Source organism: Choloepus didactylus, chromosome 9, assembly GCF_015220235.1.
Source record: "Choloepus didactylus isolate mChoDid1 chromosome 9, mChoDid1.pri, whole genome shotgun sequence".
NCBI classification, from domain to species: domain Eukaryota; kingdom Metazoa; phylum Chordata; class Mammalia; order Pilosa; family Megalonychidae; genus Choloepus; species Choloepus didactylus.
In genome coordinates, this window is record NC_051315.1 from 93,017,627 (window position 1) to 93,045,473 (window position 27,847).

At 39.5% G+C, this 27,847-nt stretch overlaps 1 protein-coding gene across 4 annotated transcripts in view; it reads left to right on the top strand.

Annotated features, from left to right (window-relative positions):
• Positions 1–2,220: 2,220 nt before the first annotated feature.
• Positions 2,221–27,847, top strand: part of CFLAR (CASP8 and FADD like apoptosis regulator) — a 42,764-nt gene continuing 17,137 nt past the window's right edge. Inside the window, exons 1-6 of one of the 4 annotated variants that reach the window (XM_037848927.1) lie at positions 2,221–2,316; positions 18,801–19,212; positions 21,539–21,644; positions 23,170–23,305; positions 24,016–24,101; positions 26,624–26,681. In XM_037848927.1, the coding sequence (XP_037704855.1) occupies positions 18,851–19,212; positions 21,539–21,644; positions 23,170–23,305; positions 24,016–24,101; positions 26,624–26,681 (748 nt within the window). In that variant the 5' untranslated portion in view covers positions 2,221–2,316; positions 18,801–18,850. The other 3 variants (XM_037848930.1, XM_037848928.1, XM_037848929.1) reach the window with 3 other exon arrangements.

Here is a 27,847-nt window from a genome sequence, read left to right on the forward strand (position 1 = left end):
TGTTGTATAACTTTCACAATTATCTGTTTCCAAACAAAAATTCATAGCAATTAAGCAGTAACTCCCCAGTTTCCCCTTTTCTCCATCCCTGCTAACCAATATTCTGTTTTCTGTCTGCATGGATTTGCTTATTCTAAATATTTCATATAAGTGAGATCATACAATATTTGTCTTTTGTGTCTGGCTTATTTCACTCAACACAATGTTTTCAAGGTTCATGCATATTGCAGCAGTTCATTAGCAGTTCATTTTTTTCTAAGGTTGAATAATATTCCATTATATGGATACATGTGTTTATCCATTCATCTGTTAATGGGCATGGGTTGCTTCCAGCTTCTGGGTATTATGTGTAATGCTGCTATGAACATTGGCATGCAAATATCTGTTTGAGTCCCTGCTTTCATTTCTTTTTAATAGATATCTAGAAGTGGAATTGCTAGGTCATATGGTAGTTCTGTGTTTAACTTTCTGAGGAATTGGCAAACTATTTTCCACAGCAGCTGCACCATTTTATCTTCCCACCAACAATGTATGAGGGTTCCTATTTCTCCACATCCTCATCTACACTTAGTATTTTCTTTTTTCTTTTTTTGTTTCTTTTTAATAATAGTCAACCTAGTGGGTATAAGGTATTATCTTATTGCAGTTTTGACTTGGACTTTTCCTAGTGGCTAGTGATGCTGAGTATCTTTTCATATGTTTATTGGCCATTTGCATATCTTCTTTGGAGAACTGTTTATTCAAATCCTTTGCCCATTTTTAAATTGGTTGTTTGTCTTTCTGCTATTGAGTTATAGGAGCTCTTCATGTATTCTGGATATTAAACTCTTATCAGATATATGGTTTTCAATATTTCCTCCTGTAGATTGTCTTTTCACTTACAATATTCTTTGGTGCGCAATAGTTTTTAAGTTTGATGAAGTCCAATTCATCTATTTTTAATTCTGTTGGTCATGCATTTGGTGTAAAATCTAAGAATCCATTGCCCTACACAAGGTCCTGAAGATATCTCCTCACGTTTTCTTGTAAGAGTTTTATAGGTTTTTTTTTTTATATTTAGGTCATTGATTCATTTTGAATTAAAATTTGTATATGGTAAGAGGTAGGCATGCAAATTAATTCTTTGCATGTGAATTTCCAATTGTCCCAGCACAATTTCTTGAAGACACTATTCTTTTTCCTATTGAATGGTCTTGGTACCTTTATGAAAAATCAATTGGCCATAGATATAAGGGTTTATTTTTTGGTTTATGTGTCTATCCTTAGCTAGTACCACACTGTTTTAATTACTCAGCTTTGTAGTGAGTTTTGATATCAGGAAGTGTAAGTCCTTCAACTTTATTCTTCTTTTTCAAGACTGTTTAGGCTATTTGGAACGCTTTGCAGTTCCAAATGAATTTGATGATAGGCTTTTACATTTCTGCAAAAAAAGGCTGCTGAAATTTTGATAGAGATTGTATTGAATTTGTAGATTGCTTTAGTAGTATTGACATTTTAATAATAAGTCTTCCAATCCATGAACATAGCAAGTCTTTTTTCATATATTTAGGTCTTTAATTTTGTTTAGAAGTGTTTTTTAGTTTTCATTATGCAAGACTTTCACCTCCTTGGTTAAATGTATTCCTGGGTATGTTATTCTTTTAGAAACTATTGTAAATGGAATTTTTCCCCATAATTTCCTTTCCTGATTTTTTTTTTTTTAATTGTATAAAAACACCAGTGGTTTGTGTATGTTTATCTTGTATGCTGCAACTTTGCTGAATTCATTTATAAGTTCTATAGCTTTCTTGTGGACTCTTTGGGATTTTTCTATACACAGGATCATGTCATCTTGGGAATAGGAATAATTTTACTTACTCCCTTACAATTTGGTTCCTTTTTTTTTTTTTTTACCTGATTGCTCTGGTTAGAGCTTCTAGTACAATGTCGAATAACTGATAACTGATCTTAAAGGGCAAACTCAGGTTTTCACCACTGTTTTCTCATAAATGCCCTTTGTCATTTGAAAAACTTCCTTTCTGTTCCTAGTTTTCTGAGTGTTTATCATGGAAAGATGTCAGATTTTGTCAAACGCTTTTTCTGCACAAATTTAGGCCCTTAAACTTTTTTAGGGTGCAAGCTGAGAGAAGTCCAGGGCAAGCCAGGCAAGTCTTGGAGGCAACTGGAAGGGGTGTGGACAGGGAAGCTCAGTAATCACCCACGTCTGCTTTCAAGCTTTCGGTTTCTTTGCCTCCATCTTGCTTTCGCTTTGGGCGTCCTGGGGAGTGACTCCTGGCAGGTCAGTTTGGAAGGAGAGCCATGGCTGTGCGCAAGACGGTATGTGCCCCTTGCTGGACCCCGCTACTCCCTCCCGCAGGGTGGCGTGGCACTGTCAGCGACCCACCCTCCCCAGGCCCCGAGACCCCGCGCAGGGTTCCCTTCTCAGCGTCGCAGCGGGCTCTGCGCATCCGGCTTCTACCCCTTGCCACTTGTCCCCGACCTGGTCATCCCAGCATTAGCTCCGGGACGGGGTGGGCAGCCCGGGCCAGAGCAGGGGTGGGCCTTCTGGATAGATGACTCAGCCCCTCCCCCGGTTCCCCGTTTCCCCCACCGGCAAGGCGAGACGCCCCCGCACCGCGCGCACTCTTTGACCTCTCCCTTCCCCAACCCTGCCAATATCCTAGTCGTGCTCGGTGCCTCGCGACAGACCGGACCGACCAGACCAGCCAGGAAGTAACACTTGGCTAACACTGGCCACCCCCTGAAGCCCGGAGGCGGCCAACAGGCCGGAGACCTTCGCTGGTCCCCAGCGTTACGCAAATTGAGAGTTGTTGAATTTCTGGGGTGAACTGTTGACAAGATTTGGCGGTTTTTCTTTCGTAAAGTTGATGAAAACAAGAGCTTTTTATGCAGTTGTACGTGCGCTCTCGTCTTTACCCAGCAGGAGCATCCGGTCTTGCAGGAGATTTTTTCTTTTTTGTAAAAACCTGGTGAAGTAGGTCAGGGTTGTTATCTTCTCAAAGCAGTTTCGCAATTAAATGCCTATTTTGGCAAATTGCAAGGAAAGCTTGCCTTGGGAAAGTTGGGAGTGCTTGACTGACAAGATTTTTTAAAGCCCTAAAATAAACTCCCCTCTCTGCCATCTTCCACCCCCGCAAGGGGACCGGGAAATGTAAATAGATTTCAAGAGGTTCTCGCTTGAACTGACCGGATTTGCTCAGAAGGGCATGTTCTTTTAAATATTAACAGTGGACTGCTGTGGAACAAAGGTCGTTGAAATTCTGAGTAAGTTGGCTGTTCAAAGAAGCAGGAAGTAGTTTAAGAACGTTTAAGGCTTCTCAAATACTTTAGCTGACATTAAAAATTTTTTTTTATGCAAAGAGGGGTGGTTCCTGCTTGCCACCAGTAGTAGAGTAAATTTTAAGAATTTTGGGTATCGACAAACCGGGAGAATCTAGACATAAGACTGGGCTCGAGCACACCAGATAAGAGATTTCAGAGGAAGAGGAATTGAATTTTTGGTATTTTTCCCTCTGGTGGTTCCTCTAAATAATCTTTCATCCGGAGAAAGTAAAAAACTTGGCTCAACTACTAAATTAAAACAAAACGAAACAAAACAAAACAACAATCACAACCACCAAACAACCGAGGAGAATCTTGGAATGTGTTCTCATACAGAAAACTTCCTTTTTTTATGTCATCAAATTTAACTTCTTTAAATTTTACTTTACTTCTAGCTTCTGGGTTGGGTGTCCTGATTAAAATGGCTTTTTCTAGCGACGTTATGCTTTACATTTCTATTTGTAACTGACATTCGCAATTCCTTTAACACTGTGTTATATCTTTAAACTCTTCTCGGAGGTCACTCCACCATCAGGTCCGCAGGGTCCGGAGGTCCCTTTGCCTCCGGGAGACTTCCGCGATGGGGGTTCGCGGGCAGTTTTTTTGAGTGAGTCAGAAGCAAGTTTTGGTCCCCTGGGCGACACTGGGCCCCTCCTCCGCCCCCTGGGGGTGGTGAGGCTCCTGAGCAGCGCCCACGCAGCGTTGGCGGAACGCGGCCAGCTTGTAACTTTCCGCAGCCCCGCGTGGGCGCTTTTCCCAGCACAATGGGAGTTTTACGACAGAAATACTGCGTGTGCCTTGTGGGAGTTTCTAAATTGCAGGGTCAGGGAACTCCCCGATTCAGTGTTTCGCGTCATGACGTCACCTGGCCCGCCGCGTGGTGGGTTCACCAGGCGGAGGTCCGGGACGCCCGCCCGGCTGTCACCCGTGCAACGCTTGGGACGCTTTCCTCCGGTTCCTCGTTCCTCGTCCCATCGAGGGCGTGCCACATTCCGGAGCAGCAGTTCTTCAAAGTCGTCCGGCGAGGTGGATCCCTTTCTGGGCGGAGATCCAGTGGGAAGAGCCGGTAGCTGCCCCGGCGTGAGTAGATCCGAGAACTCTGCTCTCCCTTCTTTCTCGACTCCGGTCCCTCTGCGGACCTCTCCCCCTGAGCTCCCGGGGGAGCTGTATCAATCCCACGCAGAAAAAGGATCGAGTCTTCCGCTTTCAGCCCTTCTGTCCGCCTTTGAGCCTTCTGGGGACTGGCCCAGGACTCTTGAGTCTCCAGCTGTGTCATCCTTTTAAATCCCAGGAATGGACTCCATTTGGAGACCGGCTCGCCCTTGAAGTCTGGTTATTTCTTCCTTGTCGAGTCTCAAGGGCTAATTAAACTCGTGTTGATGGACTTGAATGCTTCCCTGCCTTTAATGCAGTGTAATCCTACACACATTTATTGAGCTCTTGGGCCTGGCAGAGTTCTGGGTGCTGGGGACATAAAGATGGATCTGAACTTGGTTCAGTTTGGTTGGAGGAGACATAGTAAATGTACCCTCACAGGCAAGGGTCTGCGTAAGCCTGGCATGGGAGGAAGGCATGTGGGTATGTGTAGGGAAGAATGACAGGTCATAGATGGCAGGTGTGCTCACTTGCAGTTTTGCTTTACTTAGAGATCAGTGAGATGAGTAAGACTATTACTGTAATATGCCCTATTTCCTCTTTAAATTCAACTTCTGTCACCTCCTTTAAAAGACTTCACAACCCACTCCTGTGGGCACCCCAGACTCAGTGTCTCTTTACACTTAACACAGGATTCCACTTAGCACTCTGTTTTGTAGTATTTTTTCTTCAAAAAGTTTGTTTTTTTCAGTCAAGCTGTATTATAATTATCTGGGTTAGATTACGTGCAAACTAAATAGTGAAAGCTTCCAGGAGTCCATTCCCTAGAGATAGCTATAGGTTGCGATTTAATGTCTTTTGCAGACATTTGTGCACTCAAATACAGTGTTTAAAATATATGCATATATTATTATTTGATTTTTCCTATTTTGTATGATGCTGTTTCTCCAAACTGTATTTCAGAATTGGTGTTTTTTCCTATTAATATCTGTTTTTCCCATATGTAACTCAATTCCCTGTGCTGTCAGTGTTCTAATGAAAGATTTATTTTTCTAATGACCATTTTGTTGTTGAGAATGTACATATTCTCAATTTACATTTAATTCCCCTGATTGTTCAGATATCCTGAGTTTATTTTTTTTCCTTCCCTTTACAGTTAAGGATTTAGAGAAAGAATTTTTTCTTTGATAACCATGCATATATGAGTATATATGTACATGTGTGTGTGTCTATATGACATATATATCGTCTTGAATATTTTCTTTCCAGATAAAATTTCTTCCTTTTCCACTTTTAGTCACTTTGTCTTTATTTGGCCATTTAAGTTTTTGGCCAAAACAGACTAACAGCTTCTTTGATATTCTAGTTATTTGTTTGTCATCTGTCATGGCCCAAGAGGACTTTTGTAGCCGAAGGACTAAAGAAAGCACCAGAGACCTTCTGAGACTTGAGCTTTTATTATAGGGCTTACCTACAGGGTGGGGAAGTCGAATCACATTGCCCTGAAATCAAGAGCTTCCCTGAATGGATTCAGGATCTGCTCTGAATCACAGCATGTTCAGAGCACAACGTGGAAATAGTCCGCACTTTGGGGGGCTGAATAAGCTGCATGAGGCAGGGAGCAGGGTTGTGCAACGTAGGGAAGGATTGATTGTAATCAACAAGGAGGAGGGGAGGATTATAGATGATCTTGTAGGTAACAGCATCTCAGGGAGTCTCAGGGAGGAGGTAGTTTCGGGTATAGATTACATTTAGCACCTGATATTACAAGAATAGGTCAAACCTTAACTGTCCTAGGTCAAGCAAACTGTGCAGTCTTTAAGACACTTGGGGACCCAGGGCTCCCACATCATCTTTGGTAATTCAGTACTTACTATGAAAGAGCTTATCATGAAAGAACAAAGCTCCCTCAATTTGGTATCATATTTATCTGCATATTCAAGATGGTTTGTATGTTTTGTAGTGACCTCTTCAATTGGAGAAACAAATCCATCTTCATTTATATCTTTATAACTATATATATTTTCTTACATATTTACCTATTATACCTATATCTTTATACCTATTATATTTATATCTGTATCTATATACCTCAGTTTTCCAAAGCAAATAAAAAATCCTCTTGTAGCAACTAGCTCCAAGGTATAGAATCTTTTCCAAGCTGATGGCTTTCTTCTATCATCTGATTTTACAAATGGGAACCAAAGACTTTCTTATCCACTTGTGAAATTATTGAGTCTTTTTCTTGAACCTCCTTTTGGTCTTCCCTTTGGCTTATATATCTTTTCTTTTCTTTTCTTTTTTTTTTTGCACTTGAAGTTTTCAAATAGTTTTTAAAGACAGTGATCCTTATTCTGAAGGGGAGGTGCAAGTGAACCAAAACCCTGCAACAATCACCAGAACTTTTTTCAATGTAATTGAAATCATTCATTCATTTACTCATTCAGCATTTACTGAGCACCCGCTAGTACTAGGGAATGGGGCCACATAGAAAATCTACCTCTGCTGTCAAGGGTTCTGGGTCTAGTTGGGAAAGATAGGGCCGCAACAATAGGTATGCTCAAAAACTTGGCCATGCTGTGCTATTGAGTTCCCAGAGTTTGATTCTGATACATGACTTGGGTTCTATTCTAACCCAGAGCTGCGTTATTTTAATCTGGCAGCCACTTACAAGGCTGTGCTCTAAGTGTCACAGTCGAGCTATCAGTAAAATGTTGTGGTGGCACAGGGATATATTGTACCCCAGAGCTCTAAGCTATACCCCAGAGAATGTAAATCAGTTGCTATCTGCTTAGCCTTTCTCAAAACATTATTCAGCCTAAACATGGAATACATCTGCCCCTCTAACCTGAGTGGTCACCAGGAATAATGTCAAGGAACCTGGGAGGATATACCAGGTAGGATATCAGAAGCTGCGGAAAAAGTAAACAGGTGCCAAAGATGATGATGGATGATGATGGTGCTGAAGCAAATGTAATTTTTATTTTCTCCTTTACTTTTTTTCCTTTTCTGCATCTTCTATAGTAAGCAGGCAGTGCTTTTTTATAATTTGAAATAAGAATGCTATATAAAAACATTTTAAGAGCTGTATACTCCACCTGTATGCTCTTAATACTGAATATACTCCCAGTATTACATACAACTTCTGATTTTGAACAGGGCCATCTTCTGAAGGGCCAACCTTTGCCCTACAGTTACTGGAGAATCCATTATAAAAACTGAGGAAATGTACCTGCTGGGTTGAGCTTTTAAATCTTTTCTAGATGAGCTTTAGAGGCAGTCTGCTAAATATTTTATTTTAGTGTGGCCTAACTGATATTAAGCTATACTCCTGGACAAATAGTGTTATTTCTTGAGATGACTTTTTTTTTTTTTTTAATGCAGTTTTATTGAGATATAGTCACATACCACACAATCATCTTTGGTGTACAATCAACTGTTCACAGTACCATCATATACTTGTGCATTCACCACCCCAATCTATTTTTTGAACACTTTCCTTATACCAAAAAGAATTAAAATAAGTATAAAAAATAAAAGTAAAAAAGAAAACCCAAATCATCTCCCCCGCCCACCCTATTTTTCATTTAATTTTTGTTCCCATTTTTCTACTCATCGGTCCATAACTGGATGAAGAGAGTGCGATCCACAAGGCTTTCACAATCACACTGTCACCCCTTGTAAGCTACGTTGCTATACAATCGTCTTCTTGAGGTGACTTTTATTCCTTTAATCAAAACCTTGTGGAAAGGACTGCTTATCTTTCTGACTGCTGTTGCATGAGGGTATACATCCATATCCTCTAAAGATGACATCAGATGGTTTAGATACCTTAAAAAAACTGAGGCTATGTCACAATCCTCCTTTGCACTACTTGGAATTACGTCTGGTTTCTGAATGCAAGCTTTACTGAAGCATTAAGATTTGAAATTGCTGTTGCTGTTTTTGTCTACCAACGAAATCAAAGCCTGATAATAAATTGATGAATGCAGCAAATGTTTCACATTGTCCTATGGCTTTTTTTTTTTTTTTTTTTAAATCTTCATTTTATTGAGATATATTCACATACCACGCAGTCATACAAAACAAATCGTACTTTTGATTGTTTACAGTACCATTACATAGTGGTACATTCATCACCCCTCCATGGGGCCTTAATCAGCCTCTTAAAATTCCATAAATCACCCCAAAACAACAGTATAATCATCTCATGTAGTTATAAGGGCTTCCTTTCACAAGCTCTGACTCTTGGATCTAACAACCAGCTTCCAGGTATGCTATATTACCACACTACTAGCTCCGTCTTGCTTCACTGTCTGCAAGTTATGAAAGGATGACATGGGCATTTCACATGTGCAGTCCTGCCTGTTCAAGGCCTGAGAGGACTGAATTTGGCAGGTCAGACCAGCCTAATGAAGAAGAGTAACAGCCTTTCTGTCTTCAAGCTTACCACACATGACAGGTACCTGGTGAACCGCCCTTTATGACAGAATAAGATAAATGCCAGGAGAGAGGTAAAGACAGTGCTATAAAGCAGGATGAGATGACCTGCTTGTAGGGATCAAGACAAGCTTATGGAAGAGATGCCTTGAAAGAAGAGAATTTCAACAGGTAGAGACTGAGAGGAGAGGGGGAGGTTTCCAGGTGGAGGCAAATGCTTGAGCAAAGGGCTTGGGACAGAAAAATACTGTTCGGGTAACATTGAAATACTTACTTGTGTTTAGATTGTGTTGGGCAGAAGTGGGATGGTACTCTTAGGTCATTAGGCTATATATGAGAAGATGGCTCCTGGAAAAATTTAAGCCTGGTTAAGATGGAATAGGTCGCCACATCAAATGGATTTAGCTTTATTGCCTCTGGTCATTCTGCTCATGTTTCTGAATCTAATTAGATGACTCAAGATCTCCTTTAGATCTAGAACCTTTTTTATTCTATGGTTCTTTCATTCTCTTATTTTCTGCAGCCTGTTTTTTTTTTTTTTTTTAATGAACCAGGGAGGTTAGTGGAGTTATTATATTGGAAGTTGTGGGGCTTTCCTGAGAGCCATGGGGCTGAATCTCATCAAAGAACTTTATAAAGTACATCTTATACTTTTTAATGTAATTTTATTGAGATACATTCACATACCATACAATCATCCAAAGTGTACAATCAGTTGTTCACAATATCATCATATAGTGTAAAGTACATCTTATTTTATGTCAGCTTATAATTGGGATCCTCTATTATTTTTGAGCAATTTGCTATGATTAAAATGCATTGCCTGAGATGCCAAATCATTTTTAAATGCTTATTCTTAGTCACTGATACATAATAATGGCCAGTAAATTCTGAATTAGAATGTGTTTATGCTTCAGCCTCATGTATGGTCTTCTAAATTATGTTTGAGGATTCCAAAAATCCTATCACGTTCCAGAAAGCAGGAACTACATGGTGATTTATTGTTACACAACCTCATTTTAAATATATTTGGGGGTGCAAAAATGGCATTTAACATACTATCTTAATGGCATTTAATGTACTATCTTAGGTTTAAAATGCCTACAGATGGAGAAGGAAAGACGGGTTCATTGTATTAGCTGTTTGAAGTGTTTTATACACAGCCAATATCCACAGATTCTATACATGAAACGAGGAGGTGAGGAAGATGGGTCTGTTATGTCAGGATGAATGCATAGGATTCCTGTGAGATGGCAACATATTTTGCCCAGGATCATATAACCCCTTCTCCTTTTAGAAACTTTTAGATTCCTTCTAGAAACTTTGAGATGACTGTCTCAAGGACTTCATGTTCTTGTGTCACTGGGGTTTCCCAGACACCTGAAAGTTCTGGCTTTGCATGCTGGCTTTCTGCAGATGGCACAATAGGCTTCCCTCCATTGCTGCCCAGTTTTGTGGGGTTGCTCAGAATCTTCATTTGCTTTCTCACTGTGACTTGGTAAACATGACTGCATTAATGCTATGACATGATGTTGCTTCACGTAGAGAAACAGTACAAAGAGTAAAATATTAAGTATGTTCTTGGGTAGCAGACAATTCAAGGTTAAGATATGGTGGGAAGCAGTCATGCTTTCTTTCATGTTACTGGTAACAGGGAAAGTTTCGTGTCTTGGATATCAGGTGGCTTGGTGGTAAAGTTAATTCTATGAGAAACCTGACTGAAGTTAAACCCATTTTACTGTCACCTATTGGGGCTAATGCTGGGTGCCAGGGAGATGTGCAAAGTGCTTTAATAGGAGGTGTGTACATAGTGTGAGGTGGTGGTACAAAGGAGTTACCAAGTCTGTGTGGACTCTTCTCAGGAAGGTGTTTTACAATTGGAGATGCTTCAGTGGAGCTCTGAAAGCTGAGAAGGGTTTTGCTAAAGAGGAAGTGGGTATTCCAGGCGAAGGCACTGAGGCACAGGAAAGAACTCTTTTTTGAGGTTTGATTGAAGCTGAATGTGCAGGGTGTCTATTAATGAGAATTGAGGATAGGTCATGGACCACGAGGGACCTTGAATACAGAGGAAAATGGAACTGCAATGGGAGATAGAAATCATTGAAAGGTTTGAATTAGGAAAGTAAATTGGTTCAAGCATGAACTTCAGAAAGGTCATTCTGATTTCTGATAGGAGATAGATTTGGAGCTGGGGTTGAGCCTAGAGCTAGGGGGAGGAGGAAGGCCAGACCAGGGTGGGATTCTGGGTGAGAGATGGATGCTGGGGGACACCAGCATTTATGGGGAAGGTGCAGAAAGTGGATGCTGAGGAAGGAGAGAATGTTGGAGAGAATTGGGTAGGATACAGCTGTGTGAGGTCACCCAAGGAAGAGGAGAATTTTACAGAGTGATTAATTAGCAGTGTCTGATGGGGTGGAAAGGTCAGGTGAAAGAGGACTTCCCAGTGCCCTTGGATGTGGCAACTAGGAGATCACCGGGGCCTCAGTAAGAGCAGTGTTAACAGAGCTGGGACTAAGATGAGGCAAGTGAGACCTTACCTCAGACAAAATATTTGATGGGGTGCCAAAAAACTCAGTAATCAAATAATATTTTAATGCAATATTTTAAAAAATCAACATTAATGCAAAAAACCTTTGATGAACAAAATACCAAAATATTAAATCAAGACAGGATTGGTATTACTGATTTTCCCTTTTGCCTCAGGTTCCAGTGTGGCTCCGCATGCAAAGGAGGTGGCGGTAGTGGGGTGGGGTGGGGGAGGGTGGATCCGGATGGAGGCATGTTGAGGAGCTAACTGAAGAAATCGAAGCATGGAATACAGACTTCCTTCACGAAGTCTCAGCATCATAAGAAAGGAAATAAAGTGAATGGATGGTGGGTCTAGGGAACCTCAGAATTAGGAGCTTTTTATTTATTTTTTAGATGAAAAAGATGTGAGCATGTGTACAAGCTGAGGGGAGGAGTCCCTGGAGGTAGAGAAGGTTGATGGAAGAGTAGAAGAGGGGCTCAGTGGAGACACGAGGGTACAAGATGAGCAGTTGTCCCTGGTCAAACGGAGGGACAGGAGGTGTGGACCAGTGCAGTCCTGTGAATTTCTAAATGGGAAAGTAGAAAGTTTCAGGAGCTCACTCCTGATAGTTGGCGAGGTCATCCAATGAGAAATGGGATAGGTGGGTAGTGTTAGGTTGGAAGAAAGCAGTGAAGGTTGGCGCTGTCACTGAGGTGCGTGCACAAGGATCTGACCAGGGGACTTCGAAAGGAAGTGCTGAGCAGCAGTAGGGGCCCAGCTGATGCTGGAAACTGTAAGGATGTGGTGCACAGATGTGATGGTGTCAGTCTGCTTGTGTGATCTGTCGCCCTTCCGTTCAGCACCACTTGCTACTCTAGGTGTATGAGTGGAGGAGGCTCACCACCCAAGGAGAGCGTGGCATGACTAGCCCTTCTTATTTGCCTGGGACTGAGGGGTTTCTCAGTGCTAAAACCTAGAAAAGCCCGGACCAACCAGGGACGGGCTGGTCACATGAGGTGTTACAGAACTGGTGGTCAGGAGGCAAAAGGGTGAGGGAATTGAAGTTTCTGGACAAGAAGGCTTGTGGCAATGCCCAACTCCAGGTCGGGTCTGAGGAGAAAAGGAAGTGCAGCCATTAACTGGTGTTCATTTGTTCATCCACTCGTTCAGCAAATGCTAATTGAGTACTTACTGTGAATCAGCACTGGGGTCCCTGCAGAGGATTTAACCACAAAGAAGAAATAAATGCCTTCATGTGGTGCTTCCTTTGCTTCCTTTGGCAGCGGCCTGGGTCAGTTGGTGGACCTCGGTTTAGATGCTAGAAAACTGCAAACTGCATTCCCATACTCCTTTGTAGCTAGGATGTGAGCGAAGTTCTGCCAGTTAGGTGCATTTGGGCATGATTTGCAAACAAAATTGCTGCTTTCCTTAGTTTCTCTGCTGGTAGCGGGGGTGGGGGGGCAGCAGCATTGTGGCATCCGGGCACCAGCTGCTTTCTGAACTCTGAGTCACTTCTATACTCCTGCCACTGGCAGCCTCCTGATTCTCCACTTCTCTGACAGAGGCAGTCATTCTGGGAGCCCCGGTAATCTTTGCTAGAAACCCAGCCTGGAACGCTTTCTCCAGCCCTTCCAGCAATTTTGTAAGCACCTGTCCTAAATATATTTCTAGTGAAAATACCTGGAGTGGTTTCTGTTTTCAGAACCTGACTGACTCCCCTTCTGTTAGCCAATGTTGTGAAAATCATCCCTGGTGACTCATATAAGCTTTGTTTGGTATTTTAAGTAATTGTATCAACTGTCCCTTGACTTCCACCAGAGAAATGAGACAGCTTTTGGCTGCTTTTGTTGTGAAGGTCAGGGTCGGTATGTACAGATGTGGAGATTTTGTGTGTGTATGGAAAAAGGAGGGGAAATATAGTCATTAAATTTGGACATGAAAAAAAAATTGGATGTGCTCATGAAGCACTTTGGAAGATCGAAGTGGAAGTTTTGGAGAAGACATAGATGCCAGTTTAGTCTGGCTAGGGAAGTTCATGGCTTAAAACAGTGGGGTAAAATGTAGGCCTGGTATTTGAAATCTGGGAAGAAAAAGAATTGGGTTTGCATAGCTCCTTTGTCTCTCAGCTGAGTGAAGTGAAGAACTAAGGTGAGTGGAGCACTGAGCCAGGCAGTTCCGGCTGGTTGGGGCTGGTAATTGGTGGGTAGGTATCCATTTACAGAACTCTAGAGAACTGGTTTTTCCCCCCCACACACTTGGGTCCATCTTCTGAACCACATTAAATAAAATGTGAGATGTCTTTAGGCTTTCTTGTTGTGAGGTGTGTCTACATATACACAAAGGAAGCTCTAAAAGCATTTAAAATGCTATGAGAGAGTTTCTGTACAGCATGTTCTGGTTTTCTTTGCACCTGAATTTCTTTTATACAATACTTGTTAACTGATATAAGATGAATGAGGAAGAGACAAACTAATTTTTCAGTTTCTAAATGTATAGTGTTTGTTTGTGCCTTATTATTATTTTAAAATTTTACTGAACTGTGGTCAAAGAATGTGGTCTGGAGAATATTTGTGATAATATATCTACACCAGTCACCCAGTTTATAAAGTAAAATGCTATAAATTCAGCCATGTGCCCCCTTTGTTCTTAACTAGTCACATTTCTTTCTCCCTGCAGTGGAAACCACTTTCCCATAGTCAGTATTTATTATTACCATGCATGTTTTTATATTTTCACTGTATCCATGTGTGTGTGTATAAATATCTCTAGACAATATTTAATACTTAAAATTTTAATGTATTAATCATACAGTATGTATACTTCAGCAAATTGAGTTTTTCTTCAACATTGCTTGTGAGAGTCATTGATGTTGATATATGTAGTTCTAGTTCATTCATTTTTAGGGCTGCATAGTATTTCAATAAGTGAATATAACACATTATTCATTCTAGCATTTTGTCTGTAGACATGCTTGGTTTCCTATATAGAAAACCTGATGAACTATGAATAACAATAGATATTTCTTTGGTTCCAATGCTAATGCTTTTTATTTCTTTTTCTGCTTTACAGTACTGGCTCCAGTAAACTTGAATAGAAGGGATGATCATACACATCCTTGTCTAGAGCCTGGTTTTTTAAGGGAATGTTTCTAACATGTCACCATTAAGTCCAGTATTTGCTGTGGGTTTTTGGTAGATGTCCTCTGTCAGGTTAAGAAATATCGTTTCTATTCCTAGTTTGTTAAGTTTTTGGATTTTATCAAGTTTTTTTTTCTATTGAGATGATCATATGATTTGTCTCTATTAATATGTTAATGTGTTGACATCCAGTATCCCGTTTGCTAATATTTTATTTATTTTTTTTGTCTGTACTTCTAGGTGAGGATAACCTATAGCTTTTCTTTCTTGGACTGTCTTTGTCTGGCTTTGAAATCAGGGTTACAGTGGCCTCATAAAATATTCGAAAGGGTGTTCTGTATTTTGTTTCTTGAATGTTTTTATATATTTTGCTTATTAAATAGTCTGGGTCTGTTTTTTTTTTTTAATTTATAGATTTGTTACTATTGATTCCTTTTCTTTTAATTGTTATGGATTTATTCAAATTTTCTATTTCTTTCAGTCTTAAGTAAAATATATTTTTAAAGAAAGTTGTCCATTTTGTCTGTTTTCAAATTTATTGTCATAAAATGTTTTTATAGTATTCTTTTCTAAATCTCTGTGTATCTATAGCCATACCCCTGTTCAGTCTTACTTTGTTTACTTTTGCCTTCTGTTATTTTTTCCTTAATCAATCTTGCCAGAAATTTGTCTAATTCATCTTTTCAAAGAACCAACTTTTGTTTTTCTGTCTTTTATCTATCTTCTTTTTCTTTCCATTAATTTTTAGTCTTATTTCCTTCCTTCTGCTCTCTTGGGGTTTATTAGACTGTCCTTTTCTAGCTTCTTCAGATGGACCTTTAGTTTGGACATTTGCCTTTCACATTTAGGTTTTTAATGCACTTGGATTTGATCTTTGTGTGTAGTGTGAGAGAAGGTTCCAATTTTACTTTATATCTGATTGCCTCTATATAATTTATTGAAAAGTCCACCCTGTTGCCACTGATATGCAATATAAGCTCTGACATAAATCAAAATTTTATGTACATGGGGTGTTTTTTACTCTATTCAGTTCCATTGGTCTACTTGTCTCTCTCTTGTATTACTATCTAACTCTTTATAAATTGCTATCTGGAAAGATAAGTCCCTTGCTTTTAATCCATAGATCAGTATTTTTGAGAACTCACATCTTTATTATATGAGTCTCCCTATTCATGAGCAGAGTATAGCTCTCCATTTATTCAGGTCTTTGTTAATGTCTTTTCAATAATATTTTGTAGTTTTTTTCCATTGAGGTCTTACATATCTTTTGTTAGAATCATGCCTACATGTTATCTGTTTGATGCTATTATATATGGTAAATCTTTTTAAAAAATTAATACTGTGCACTCTGGTTTTTAGCACTTTATTATTTTGCCCACTGACAATTTTTCTTTCTCTCTTATATGCCCAGCTGTGTATTTGAACAAATGTTTATGTTTTAGTTATAAACTGAAACTGTATTGTAGCCAGAGTTTTTGACATTTTGTACTGGATAGTACTTTGTTGTTGGGGGCTCTCCTGTGCATTGTGTGATGTTTAGCAACATCATTGGCCTCTACCCATTAGATAACAGTAGCATCCCCCAGTTGGGAAATCAAAAATATCTCCAGATATTGTCAAATGTCCCCAAGGGACAGAATCACCCTGGTTGAGAATCACTGAGCTAACTTATCATATTGCAGTAATTTACCTTCTCTCCTTGATCATTTTAAGATACTTATTTTAAACTCTTCCAAATGTAGGTTCCTGGGATGTGAGTTCCATTTGTTGTTTCTCCTGTCATGGTGATTTTTATTTTTGAGCATAGTAATTTTTAAGCCTGAGCTCATCTTCAGAAGTTATTCCCTGGATGTCTCATGTACCCTGATTAGTGAACGTGGCCTTACAGGGTGGTTTCGAGTTTGTCTCTGGAGACCTTAGTCCTTCAGTAATTTTTAGGGTAATTTCTTGGCTTGGGTTCCTTTAGTCAACAATGTATTGATTATTTGGACTCTAAATCTACCTCTCCCTTCCACACTTCCTTTCCTCAGGTGCCCATCACCTCTAGCCACAGTTAACTGCCCCCAAGACCACCCCAACATACATATATTTTGCTGTATCTGGTTGGCCTGATTGAGCCTTGGGGATCTGTCATTTTCCTTTTAATGTTTTCTCTGAATGTGCCAGATGCTACCACTGAGTAATTTAGATTTTGCTGCCAAATTATGTTCCCATTAGCACAGAAGGAAGACAGCATGCCATGTTTTTGCTGAGTGTGCGTGACTGGCAGAAAGCAGTCTTGGATATAAAGGTTGGAGGGATGAACTGAGCAGATAATGTTTTTTAAAATGATTATCTAATTTTATTAACTCTTGATGGTGTCACTGTGTCATTGATAATCTTGAGTTACAATAGTCAGATTACAGTTTTTCAAAATAAGGAATTAAACATTTTTCTCATGATTCTGTTTGGTTCTTTTTCAAATATATCCAGTGGATTTGAATAATATCTCATTTCTTATTTATTACACCTTTATTTTATTCTTTTTAGTGTATATAAATATTTTATAGGTTAATTTAAATAACTACAAGCAAAATTTTGAGTTTTAGTGAAAAGAAAAAGAACCTGACTTCCTTTCCATGGAAACTGGTAGTAATTAAATTAAAGTACTGCTAGCGTATTGTGTAAGCGGAATATAGATTTAGGCTTTCCTGAACAGGAAAAATTAGTATTTAGCTTTCAGATGAAAAAAAAAAACTATCAATTTTTCTAGAGTCATTGAACAATCACCCATTTAGACCAGTTGTGGGAAGGCCAGTGTGAAAGTTTTGAATGAATGATCTATTTGAAAATAAATGTAACTTTTACTTTCAGACACCAAAGCACTCATTAATATTTTCAGAGATGGAGAACTCTGGAGCTCCAAGAAAACTGTGCTTCCTCTAAGAATCCGTTCTTTGACAGCAAGAACTATTTAACCTCCCATTTGTCCCATTTTGCTTTGGCTGCCAGGAAGCTCAGAGACAAATCACAGCCTACTAAAGTTTGTTTAAGCTTTGTATTCTCTATCCCTCTTCCCCATTTTGACTTTCTAACCTAATTTATTTTCCTTTGTTCTCATATAAACGTATTTTTATTATAAGATGCCTCAAATCTTTTGTGGACTAAAATTGTATAAAATAAGTAAAAATAGATACAGTGCTCCTTTCACTAAATGCAGCTAGATAAATATATAAATATACTTATAAACAAATTTGTGGCAACAGTTGGAAACTTACAGATGGGTTGTCTTTCTTGAATAGGTTTAGAACTTGAAACATTTCACAGGAACAAAGTAGTCACTGAGAACTTAAGAGAATATTTAACTTTAACCTTATGACACCTAAGAGTAGACAGTGACCACCATTTGCAGCTTAAATTTTGAAAGAAAACGTGTTGAGTTCCCATGGAAGAAGTTAAGAATACATAGACCTATGGCACACATCCCCAACCCTTCCCACCCAGATCCCAAGAGCTAGATCCTCCCTCAGATCTGTTCCACAGCCTGCCTGCCTTCCACTGGTACCGTCAAGAACGCAGGTGGCAGTTCCTGCTGTGTGGCAGTGTCTTGAGAGTTAGAGGCCTCCGGCATTTCCAGGAAGCTCAGGGGCTGAAGAGATAATCGATACTCGACAAGATTTGTTCAGCTATAGTGGCAGTTCCTAAGAGAATTAATGATGCAGCTGTGAAAAAGGCCTGGGACTTTTGGGAGGAAGACAGCAGAGGTGTCTGCTGATGCTTATTAATGAGGGGTTTAAAGTAAGAGTGCAACTGGAAAAAAGGGGTGGGGGGGGGACACTTCTACAAAGAGGGTCCCTTCTGCCAACACCTATATTTGTTCCAGCCCACCTGGGTAGGATTGCTGCAAGTTTGCGTTAACCCCTGTGATGCCAGTTTCTCTAGTCCAGTCAGCTGCTTACTCGTTGGACTTTTTCTTCTTCCTCTACTGAGGTCATTCATTTGCAACTTACTCATTACGTTCCTACTTGTGATTTTCCCCTTACCATGTTTTTCATTTTCATAAATTATGATAAAGCACATGGGATTTTTTGGAGATTAGTTTTTGTCTCTGGTTTCATTTCCTATAGAGACGATTTATTCTCTGTCTTGGTTTTTGGATTAGTCACTTTGTATACTTGAGGACGTCTTTCTGTAGACTTAACAGTATGGATGTAATCTACTAGGTAAGAAGACAAGCAAGAAAGGAAGAGCCCATATTTTGAATTTTAGGCTTAAATCACCTTGATAAAAGATTTTTAAAAATTCCTTTTTAACCACAGAACTACTCCATTGGAAAGGATTGTGAAAGAAATGAAGAAAGCCATCAGCAATGAAGTCACCAGCCTTACGGCTTTCTGTTAAATGGACTAGAGCTTTATTCCTGCAGCTCCTTGGAATGACCCTGCACGAGCTGCCCGCTGTGGTCATCCATCAGGTTGAAGAGGCACTTGATGAAGACGAGAAGGAGATGCTTCTCTTTTTATGCCGGGATGTCGTTGCAGACGTGACTTCACCAAATGTCAGGGACCTTCTGGATATTTTAAGTGAGAGAGGCAAGCTGTCTGCCCTGGGCTTGGCTGAACTGCTCTACAGAGTGAGGCGGTTTGATTTGCTCAAGCGGCTCTTGAGGATGGACAAAGTGGCAGTGGAGGCCCACCTGCTCAAGCACCCTCACCTTGTTTCGGACTACAGGTAACTCATCAGCTCTTCCCGGAGCTCGACCGGTAGGAGGGAGTGAGGTAGTTCAAACTCTGCTGAATGGTAGAAATGCAGACAGCAAGGAAAGCAGTCCTATTAATTTCCAACTTCATATGCTGTCACTTCATTTCTTCAAACGCTTTGAATTCTTAGAATGTGATTGCTTAAGGGAATCGTGTCGAGAATCATAATGAAGTGGAAGGAATAGATCATCTGTGTGCCTGAGGGACAGAAAGATAAGAAATGAAGAGAGAGAGAATAACTAAGAGCTAGTAATTCTTGCTGTCCTCCTACAGCGTGAGATACGCGGTGGTGTTTGCTAGCTTGTTTTCGATGATGTCAGAATCTGGCAATTTCCGATATGCTGAGAAAGGAAATAACAACTCTGACATTAATCTTCTGAACTTTTGTAGAACTCCATGATCCTTCCTGAAACCCTGTCAGTTCTTCCCCTGCTGAGGAAATTAGTGGGGTGGGCTTCCTTCCTGTGAATTCCCTGCCCTCTGAGGCTCTAAAGTAACTGCCTCCGACCCCCTTCATTTCAAAGAGGGCACAGCCACTAGAGTCCCCTTTAGTTCAGACAGCCTTTGTGTTGCTGCTGCTGCTTGTTGGAATTCTGTTGTTTGGGGCTCAAAGGGAGCATAAAAGCCATTGGAAAGGCTGTGTTTCTCAGGAAAGGAAGAGAATCTGTAAACTTAAATTGGTGTTTCCTTTTTCTCAAGACCACCAGCCTTTAGTTGTTATCAATAATATATATTTGGAGATGATGTATGTTTATCAAGAACTATACTAAAGAGAGCAGTGTGGGTTTTGGAAGGCATATTGGACTTGAGTTCTGAAGGCCTGTTTCAAGCCTCAGACCTACCGTTTATAGGCCGTGTCATTTAGATTGGTTGGGCCTTAGTTTTTTATCTACCTGTTAAGCTGAGAATAAGAAGACCTGACTTCATAAGGTTGTTGGGAGGATCAGTTGTGATAATTTAGTGTGTGAAGGATTTTTTAAAACTGTGAAGCACACTATAAATGCTAGGGCTTGTTATCACTGTATTTTTGTTGTTATTCTTGATCATCTCCCACCCATCCACCCATCATATAATGCTAGTGAACTTTTTAAAAACAGCTTTAGGAGTGCTTACTGGGTTCAGTAAATAAGTTAGGGCACTCTGTTTCCTTATTGTAGTGAGTGGAGATAGTTCCTCAGGTCATTTGGGCAGAGAGGCCCGGCAGTGGAAGGGGAGTGGGAGATTCATTTGTTCATCTGTTTAGTGGACTTTATTGTGGGTTAACATGTGGCAGGTGTTTTGGTAAGCTCTAGAACAAAATGATTGAAGAATCTCCCACCCTCAAGAACCTCATTCTAATTGGGGAGATGTTCTTCAAAGCAGTGGTGATGATGTAATGGTGATATTGGTAACCACAAGATGTCCTGGGAGCCCCAGTAAAATGTGATATGGTATCACCAACTGGAGCAGAGATGAGTGAGTCAGGAAGAGCTCTTTAGACAAAGATATCTGCCGTCAGAATCCCCACTGTCCAGATGCCTTTTACCGTTTGAATTTAGGAGTGAGCCAGGATTTCCCAGGTGTGTTTCTTTGCTTTAGAATCTCAAAGTATTATCCCTGGATCAGTAGTGTCAGTATCACCTGGGAGCTTGCTTGTTAGGGAAATGCACACTGTCAGACCCATCCCAGACCTACCAAATCAGAATCTGCATTTTAACAAGATGCCTAAGCAATTTGTATGCACAGTCAAGCTTGAGACAAGCTCTGCCTTAGAGAACAACAGTACCATGGACTGACACGGCTGAGTTTCTTGGTTGGAGCCTTCCAGGCTATGGGATTAATCTGGAGTTAGCCAGATGTTGAGTATATTCCTTGTTAATATCATACCTTCTCTTTTAAGTTAATGGACTGTTAAAGAAGACAAAGTCATTTTAAATTCTATTTCTGTCTTCCATGTTAGTCATGTAGGTTCTCAGCTCATTTCACAGTAACTTCTGGGGTTGCTAGGGGATTCTTTAGGGAACTTTTTCTTCTCTGAGTCACTTTCAGAGCTGTTAGTTGGAAAGGGAGGGAATAGTCAAAGAGATACCATCTCCTACTGAAAATAGGAGAAAGGATGAATTTCCTTTTTGAGTCCCCTTCAGGTCTTTTTCTGGAGCAGTTGAGGTTTTTTGTTTTATGAGGGTGGGGGTATATTCACATGGGGAAAAGGACCAGTCTTTTAACCAATTATTGGTAGTGGGAGACATGGACACATGGTACTCTCACTAAGACAGCTATCTGAATTTGCTAAAGAAACATCTTTGTCTGGTTTACAGGGTGCTGATGACAGAGATTGGTGAGGATCTGGATAAATCTGACATATCCTCATTAATTTTTCTCATGAGGGATTACACAGGCCGAGGGAGGACAGCCAAGAATAAGGTAACTTCTCTTTTGCTTGGTTTGGGTCCCTAAGAGCATGTCTGAAGTTGGGGCTGCTCCTTACAGGGTGAAGAGAGGGAGGCAGGCAGTCTGCTGCTGTGTTAGTGAGAGGCAGACTCCTGAGCAGGGAGCCTCAGGCTGGGGGTGACGGTGGGATATGAGAAGAGTAGAGGTGTTTCATCACACTGATGAGAAGAGCATTGGTTTATCAATTGAGAGGGAAAAGGGTAATAACATCTTCTAGTGTAGTCTTGGTTATTTCTTATATCCTTGGATTTTGTCCTTATTTCTATAAAATTCATAGGCCTGGCTTATACATCATTTTCTCTCCCTGGTTTGACAGATCATATGGGAGGGTTAGGAAGTCCCATCTGTTCATGCTGAGTAGAAATAGTGGGTGGTGCTAGTACACCATCATCTTGCTGTCCCTACTGCCATCTGTTTCTCCTCAGTTAATCCAAGGTCAATGTGGAGTCGTCAGGTTACATCTGGAGGCTGGGATGGGGGAAGGCCCATGTGGTGTACCTGGGGAATAGCAAAAGTAGTGACTTGGGGTTGGAAACTAGGTAGGAGTGAAACTCAGAATCTTATATTGCCATTTGGCCCTCCATAATGCTGCCTTGTAAGGACAGGCCAGGAAAAGCTTGGGTCTCTGCTATGACAGTGGGTTGTTAAAGTGGTTAGTCCGACTCTAGGAAGTCATTGATGAAGAATTTCCTCATGTTCCTTAACGATTGCAGTTTCATTTTTGCAATCTGGGAAAATAGGGTGACTTTTCACCTTCACTGTCAAATGCAATTTGAGAAGGAAATTGCAAAGTAGAACTCCTTTTTGGGTGTCCCTTGATCAACTTCTCTCCCAGTCATTTATATATATTTAATTATAATTATTACTTTAAAAAATAAAGACAGCATTTCAGTGACCAAGTGTCAAACAGAAGGGAAGTAAAACTAAAAGCAATGCTTATTTCTGAAATACAGTCTTTTCACAATCCCTGTGGTTGAGGCTAAATGACTAGCAAAATACCCTAAACTCGTTGCAGTCTTGCCCCTCCATAATCCCGAGTCAGAATGAGTGAGAATGTCCAGTAATCATCAAAATATTTTAGGAACTTAAAAACTATATTATTGGGATTTTTCTCATAAAACCTCTTCTCCAGGTACCTTCTGTCTCCCTTTTTCAGGGAAGTTCTTAAAGACTTTCAGTAGAACACCAGCCTAGCCTTTTAGAAGAGAATGAACTCAGAAGAGAATGGCCCATGTATCTGTCTCCAGCCTGGATTCAGGTTGGCCACCAGAAGACTTAGCACCACCTCTTTTCTAAATAAAATCCGAAAGGGTAGTTTGCTCATGGCTTTGGGTAGACTATAGAACTGAGACATCTTGTTTAGAGCCACTGAAGGTCACCGGAGGGGCTTGTTTTGTTACGTTTTCTTGCCGTTATAAATCACATGGCCCAAGGTTTGCATTTGGTTCTTTATAGTCAGATCTACTAACATTCATTTCTTTTTGGTGGTTCTCTTTAGAGTTTCCTGGAACTTGTGGTTGATTTGGAGAAATTAAATCTGGTTGCTCCAGATCAATTGGATTTATTAGAGAAATGCCTAAAAAACATCCACAGAATAGACCTGAAGACAAAAATCCAGAAATACAAGCAGTCTGGTAAGAAGAATTTTGGCCTCTCACTGGTCTAAAGAAAGTGCCTGGTGCATAGTAGGTACTTGGTAAAGATTGACTTGTTGGGTTGGTAGGTAGAACATAACCTAGATGTCCGCAACCCACACAAACTGGCCGCTAGACAGCATATCCCTTCATATTCTTTATATTCCAGATCTGTTGGCTCCATAGCCCCAGATCCATGACCACAGAGCCTGGGCCTTCGACAAAATGCCCCCAAGCGATTCTTAACACTCCTAGCCTTCAAGGAAGAGTCTGCAACCCCACTTCCTGCACAGGCTGGCGAGACCAGGTTCACCGTGGCCTTCCTCCTTCTTGCCACCCCCCTCCCGTTGTATTTTAGCCTCAGTTGTGCTATTAGCAGCTCACTGCTGTCATAGGGGCACAGCCTAAAGGGCATGCCTGAGACCCAGCGGGTCTACAGAGCTGCCTCTGACATACTCCTAAATGACTGATAGAGAACAAGAAGAGAAGTTGCATCCTTAGTCCATTCTCAGTGATGACTGGTGGAAGAGTTATCTGCTCTGACATTTTGAATTCAGTAGGGTGGCTGGAATGTGTAGGGTGTCTTAAAAGGTGGTTTCTTTTCAGTATGATTGTTTTAGAAAGTGAGTAACCGTGGACCGAGCAATTGTTGAAGATTGATTTGATAATAATTTATAAATCTTAATTCTGTATCTCTCTTCTGCTTCCAGCTCAGGGAGTGGGAACAAATTATGTAAATGCTCTCCAGGCAACTCTCCCAAACCTGAGTCTCAAGGATCCATCATATAACTTAGGGGTAAGTCTGAAGCAAACAGCATGAAACAGGTTCAGAGCTTTAATAAAAATATATATGTTCTCACAGCATGTACTTAATTTAATACCTGGAAAAAAGTGTCATTGAACTGTGCATTTGTTTTTTTAAAAATATGTATGGCTTCTTATGATTGCAAAGCTAATACATGTTCATTGAGATAGTTTGGAAAACAGAGAAATATAAAAGGAAGAAAATAAATCACCCATAAACCCGCTATTTAAAGACAACCATTGTTAATATTTTGGTTATTTCTTTCTAGTCTCTTTTCTATGTGTGTTTGCGTGTGTGTCTATATAAATCATAGCACATTTTTTCCATTGTCCTTTGTTCCTTTGAAACTTTAACTCTAAAAATAAAAGTAGGTAGGCTATGCCCATGGACAATATTTCAAAATGTACTAAAAGAGGTTTAAAGTATTATTTTCTTCCTACCTCTATAATACTGACCTCCCATTCCTTTCCTCAGAGGCAGCTATTTTTAATCAGTTTTTTCTGTAGCCTTCCAGAAATAGTCTATGCACGTATAATATTCATTTTTGCTTTTTTCTTCTGTACAAATGGTGGCATAGTATACGCCCATTGTCCTGGTCTTCTTTGAAATTGTTCCATATAGTTCATGTGGAACTTCCTCTATTTTATCATTTTTAATGATTGTATGTGGTTCTATTTTCTAGATGTATACCAATGTGTTTAATCCTTTGCTTATCAATGTGCATTTAGATTGTTTCCAATTTTTTGTTATGTCAGTGATTTCAGCAAAACCTTTTTGTTATTGAGTGATGAAACGAAAGATTTCTTTTTGGTTTGTGAACATGAATATCCTATAGTCACCACTTATGGTTGCTATGTTAGTAGTAGATAGTACAAGGTATCATCAGAATTATTCTTTGGTTAACCTTTTATCTTGAGCAATTAAATCTTGGTGTAATCTTATTCTTGTCTCCATATAAAGATATGTGGAATTTGTAGTGAGGAATTAGATTAGAGAACAATTTCATGCTTAAATTATAAATGCTTTCATAACAGTATGTGATAAAAACATTAACTACCCCTATAATGTTAAGAGTTTCATGGAGAATATGAACCATGGGAGATAGCACTGAGCCATAGAATTCCAGATCTAAAATGGGTATTAGGGAATATATTGTCCAACTGCTCATTTAACAAATAGGGAAAGTTAGGCCTATAGAATGTTAAGTGATTTTCCACCTCAAATTAATGGCAGAACTGGGCCTAGTCTGTGCTCTCTCCAATAATCCATGATGTATTCAATATACTATGCACTAGTCATGCCATTGCTTAGAAAAATTTTTCATTTATTTTTAAGAATCATATGTGCTTTGTTTTTCCTTCTGAATCTCTAGGAGACAAAACGTATTGTAAAATAAAAACGTTGCATAATTCTGCAATATAATGCTTTTAAAATGTGGCTTTGATTTGATGTTGCTTCTCTTTAATTGTATGTAAAAGTGAATGCACATCCATATGCATTCTGTCTAATATGCACATCTATATGATTTTCCTAGTATGATCAGTCACTTGTTAGTGATAAAAGCAACTTACATGTTTTTCTCTAATTGAGACACACAAACTTAGATACAGACCCAACTTTACAAATAGTGTACTTCTGTCTCTTGGCTAGGATAGCTTCAGAGGAGAACAGACATTTGAAAGCTGAGCTTATCATATGGTTGGCGGTATGTGGTACGTGTACCTTACACAGGACCTGTCATCTGAGAAGTGAAAGGGTCTGTTTCTTTCTTTCATTCTCTGATACCCTCATTCTAGTCCTCAGAAGTGGTAGCTGATTATCAAGAATCAAGCCCACACATGGCTTATGTATGCTTAGTTAGTTAGGCAATTATAGAAAAAAGTATCTGGACATTTTATTGAGCACTTTCTGTGTACCAGGCACTCTGCTTTATGTGCATTTAATCTCCATAATAAATATGTAAGGTAGGGACTAGTATTATCTTCATTTTACAGATGAAGAAATAGACATAGAGAAGTTAAATAACTTGTTCCAGGTTATAAAGCTGGTAAGTGCAGAATCAGGATTCATAGCCAGGTTTGGCTGGCCTTGAACTCCTGCTCTTAATCATAGTCTATCCTTTATGAACCTCTGTATTAAAGAATCAAGTTGAATGTCAATCTCATGTTCCGTGACGTTTTGTTCTAAGCTGGAACTATTATAGCAACTATACTATACTATAACATCTGATTTTATTGAGCTGTTTTCAAACATTCTAATATGCTGGTCTAGTATAATTACATTTTCATTGTATTTTCACTTTTTAAAGAAGAGTTGCCTTGTTCTTGGCTATTTAATCTGGGATTTATGGAGTTAATGGCTCTGGCTATTCTTCTTCAGAAAATTTAACTGTGAATGTGATATTTTTATTTTTTCCTGGGCAAGAATCTTATTGAGATATTTAAAGAGGTGTAATATAATGTGCCTCTGAAAAAAATAGCCGAAGAGTGTGACCTTGTTTTTTATATTTGAAGCTCCAGAATGGGAGAAGTAAAGAACAAAGATTGGTTGCGGAACAGCTTGGCATTCAAAGTAAGACCAACTTTTCTTTAAACTCATCCTTTATAAGTGCTTGATAATTGAAGTACAAAATGCTATAGTTTTAGAGTTGGCCATTTCCTTTATCTCTGTTTTCTAATTAAGCTCTTAAAATAAAAAGCAGTTCAACTCTTAAAATGTGTTCATTGGCATTTCTAGTTATTTATTGAATTAGCTGATTTAATTTTAAATATCACTTAATTGGCTTCATTATCTTGGCTTTATTTTTTCTTATCTTGGTTTTATTTTTAAAAGGGGTATGACATTTATACCTGAAAGGAATCTATGAACAGGTAAATATTCACCAATATCTAGTAGCAGGAATGAGAGAACAGTTAATAGGATCTTGTTTTACAGCCCATTCAATGAATCTGAATCCTTTACATGTGACACCAATATTCCCCCCTCCCCTGAGGAAAAAAAAAAGAAAAAATACAATGAAAACTAGCCATTTCAACCCACACCAGCAATCTCTCTCTTCTCTCTTAAAACATTAGTACTCGATCCCATAACAACTTTTAAAAGCCTATTTCTTTTGCTTATCTTTGGAGCAAGAGCTAGGACTCATTCTTATGCTGCAGTGCAGATAAATTGTTCTTCAATTGTATGTATATGTGAACAAATATATAATTTTAAGTACATGGGATCGATATACATATTATTTGATAATCAATTTTTTCACCTAATATATCCTGCATATATTTTCGTATCAAATATATAAAGATCTCCCTTATCCTTTTTAATATTGCATAGTATCCCATTGTATGTAATTATTTAACCAGTTTCATGTTGATGGACTGTTAGGTTCTTTCTAGTGTGGGCCATTGTATATTCAGTAAACATTCTTGACATACATTTTTGTACACTTGCTCCTTAGGGTAAACTTGTGAAGCAGAATGTTGGCTCAAACAGTATTGCCAACTGCCCCCTAAAAAGAATGTTTTTTTAAGTTATATGGCATTAGCATTTGAAAGTGCTCATTTCTCCCAAAACTTACTAATAGTGGCATTTTCTTTGCCAGCCTTTAGATGTTATTTCTCAGGTATTATTGTATTTATCTAAGAGTTGAAAAAACTGAGACTCATAATCACAGAACTCATCAGTGATGTTGCTAGGGTTTGAGCCATCTCTTTATGACTTCAGACTGGTGGTTTCTCCAC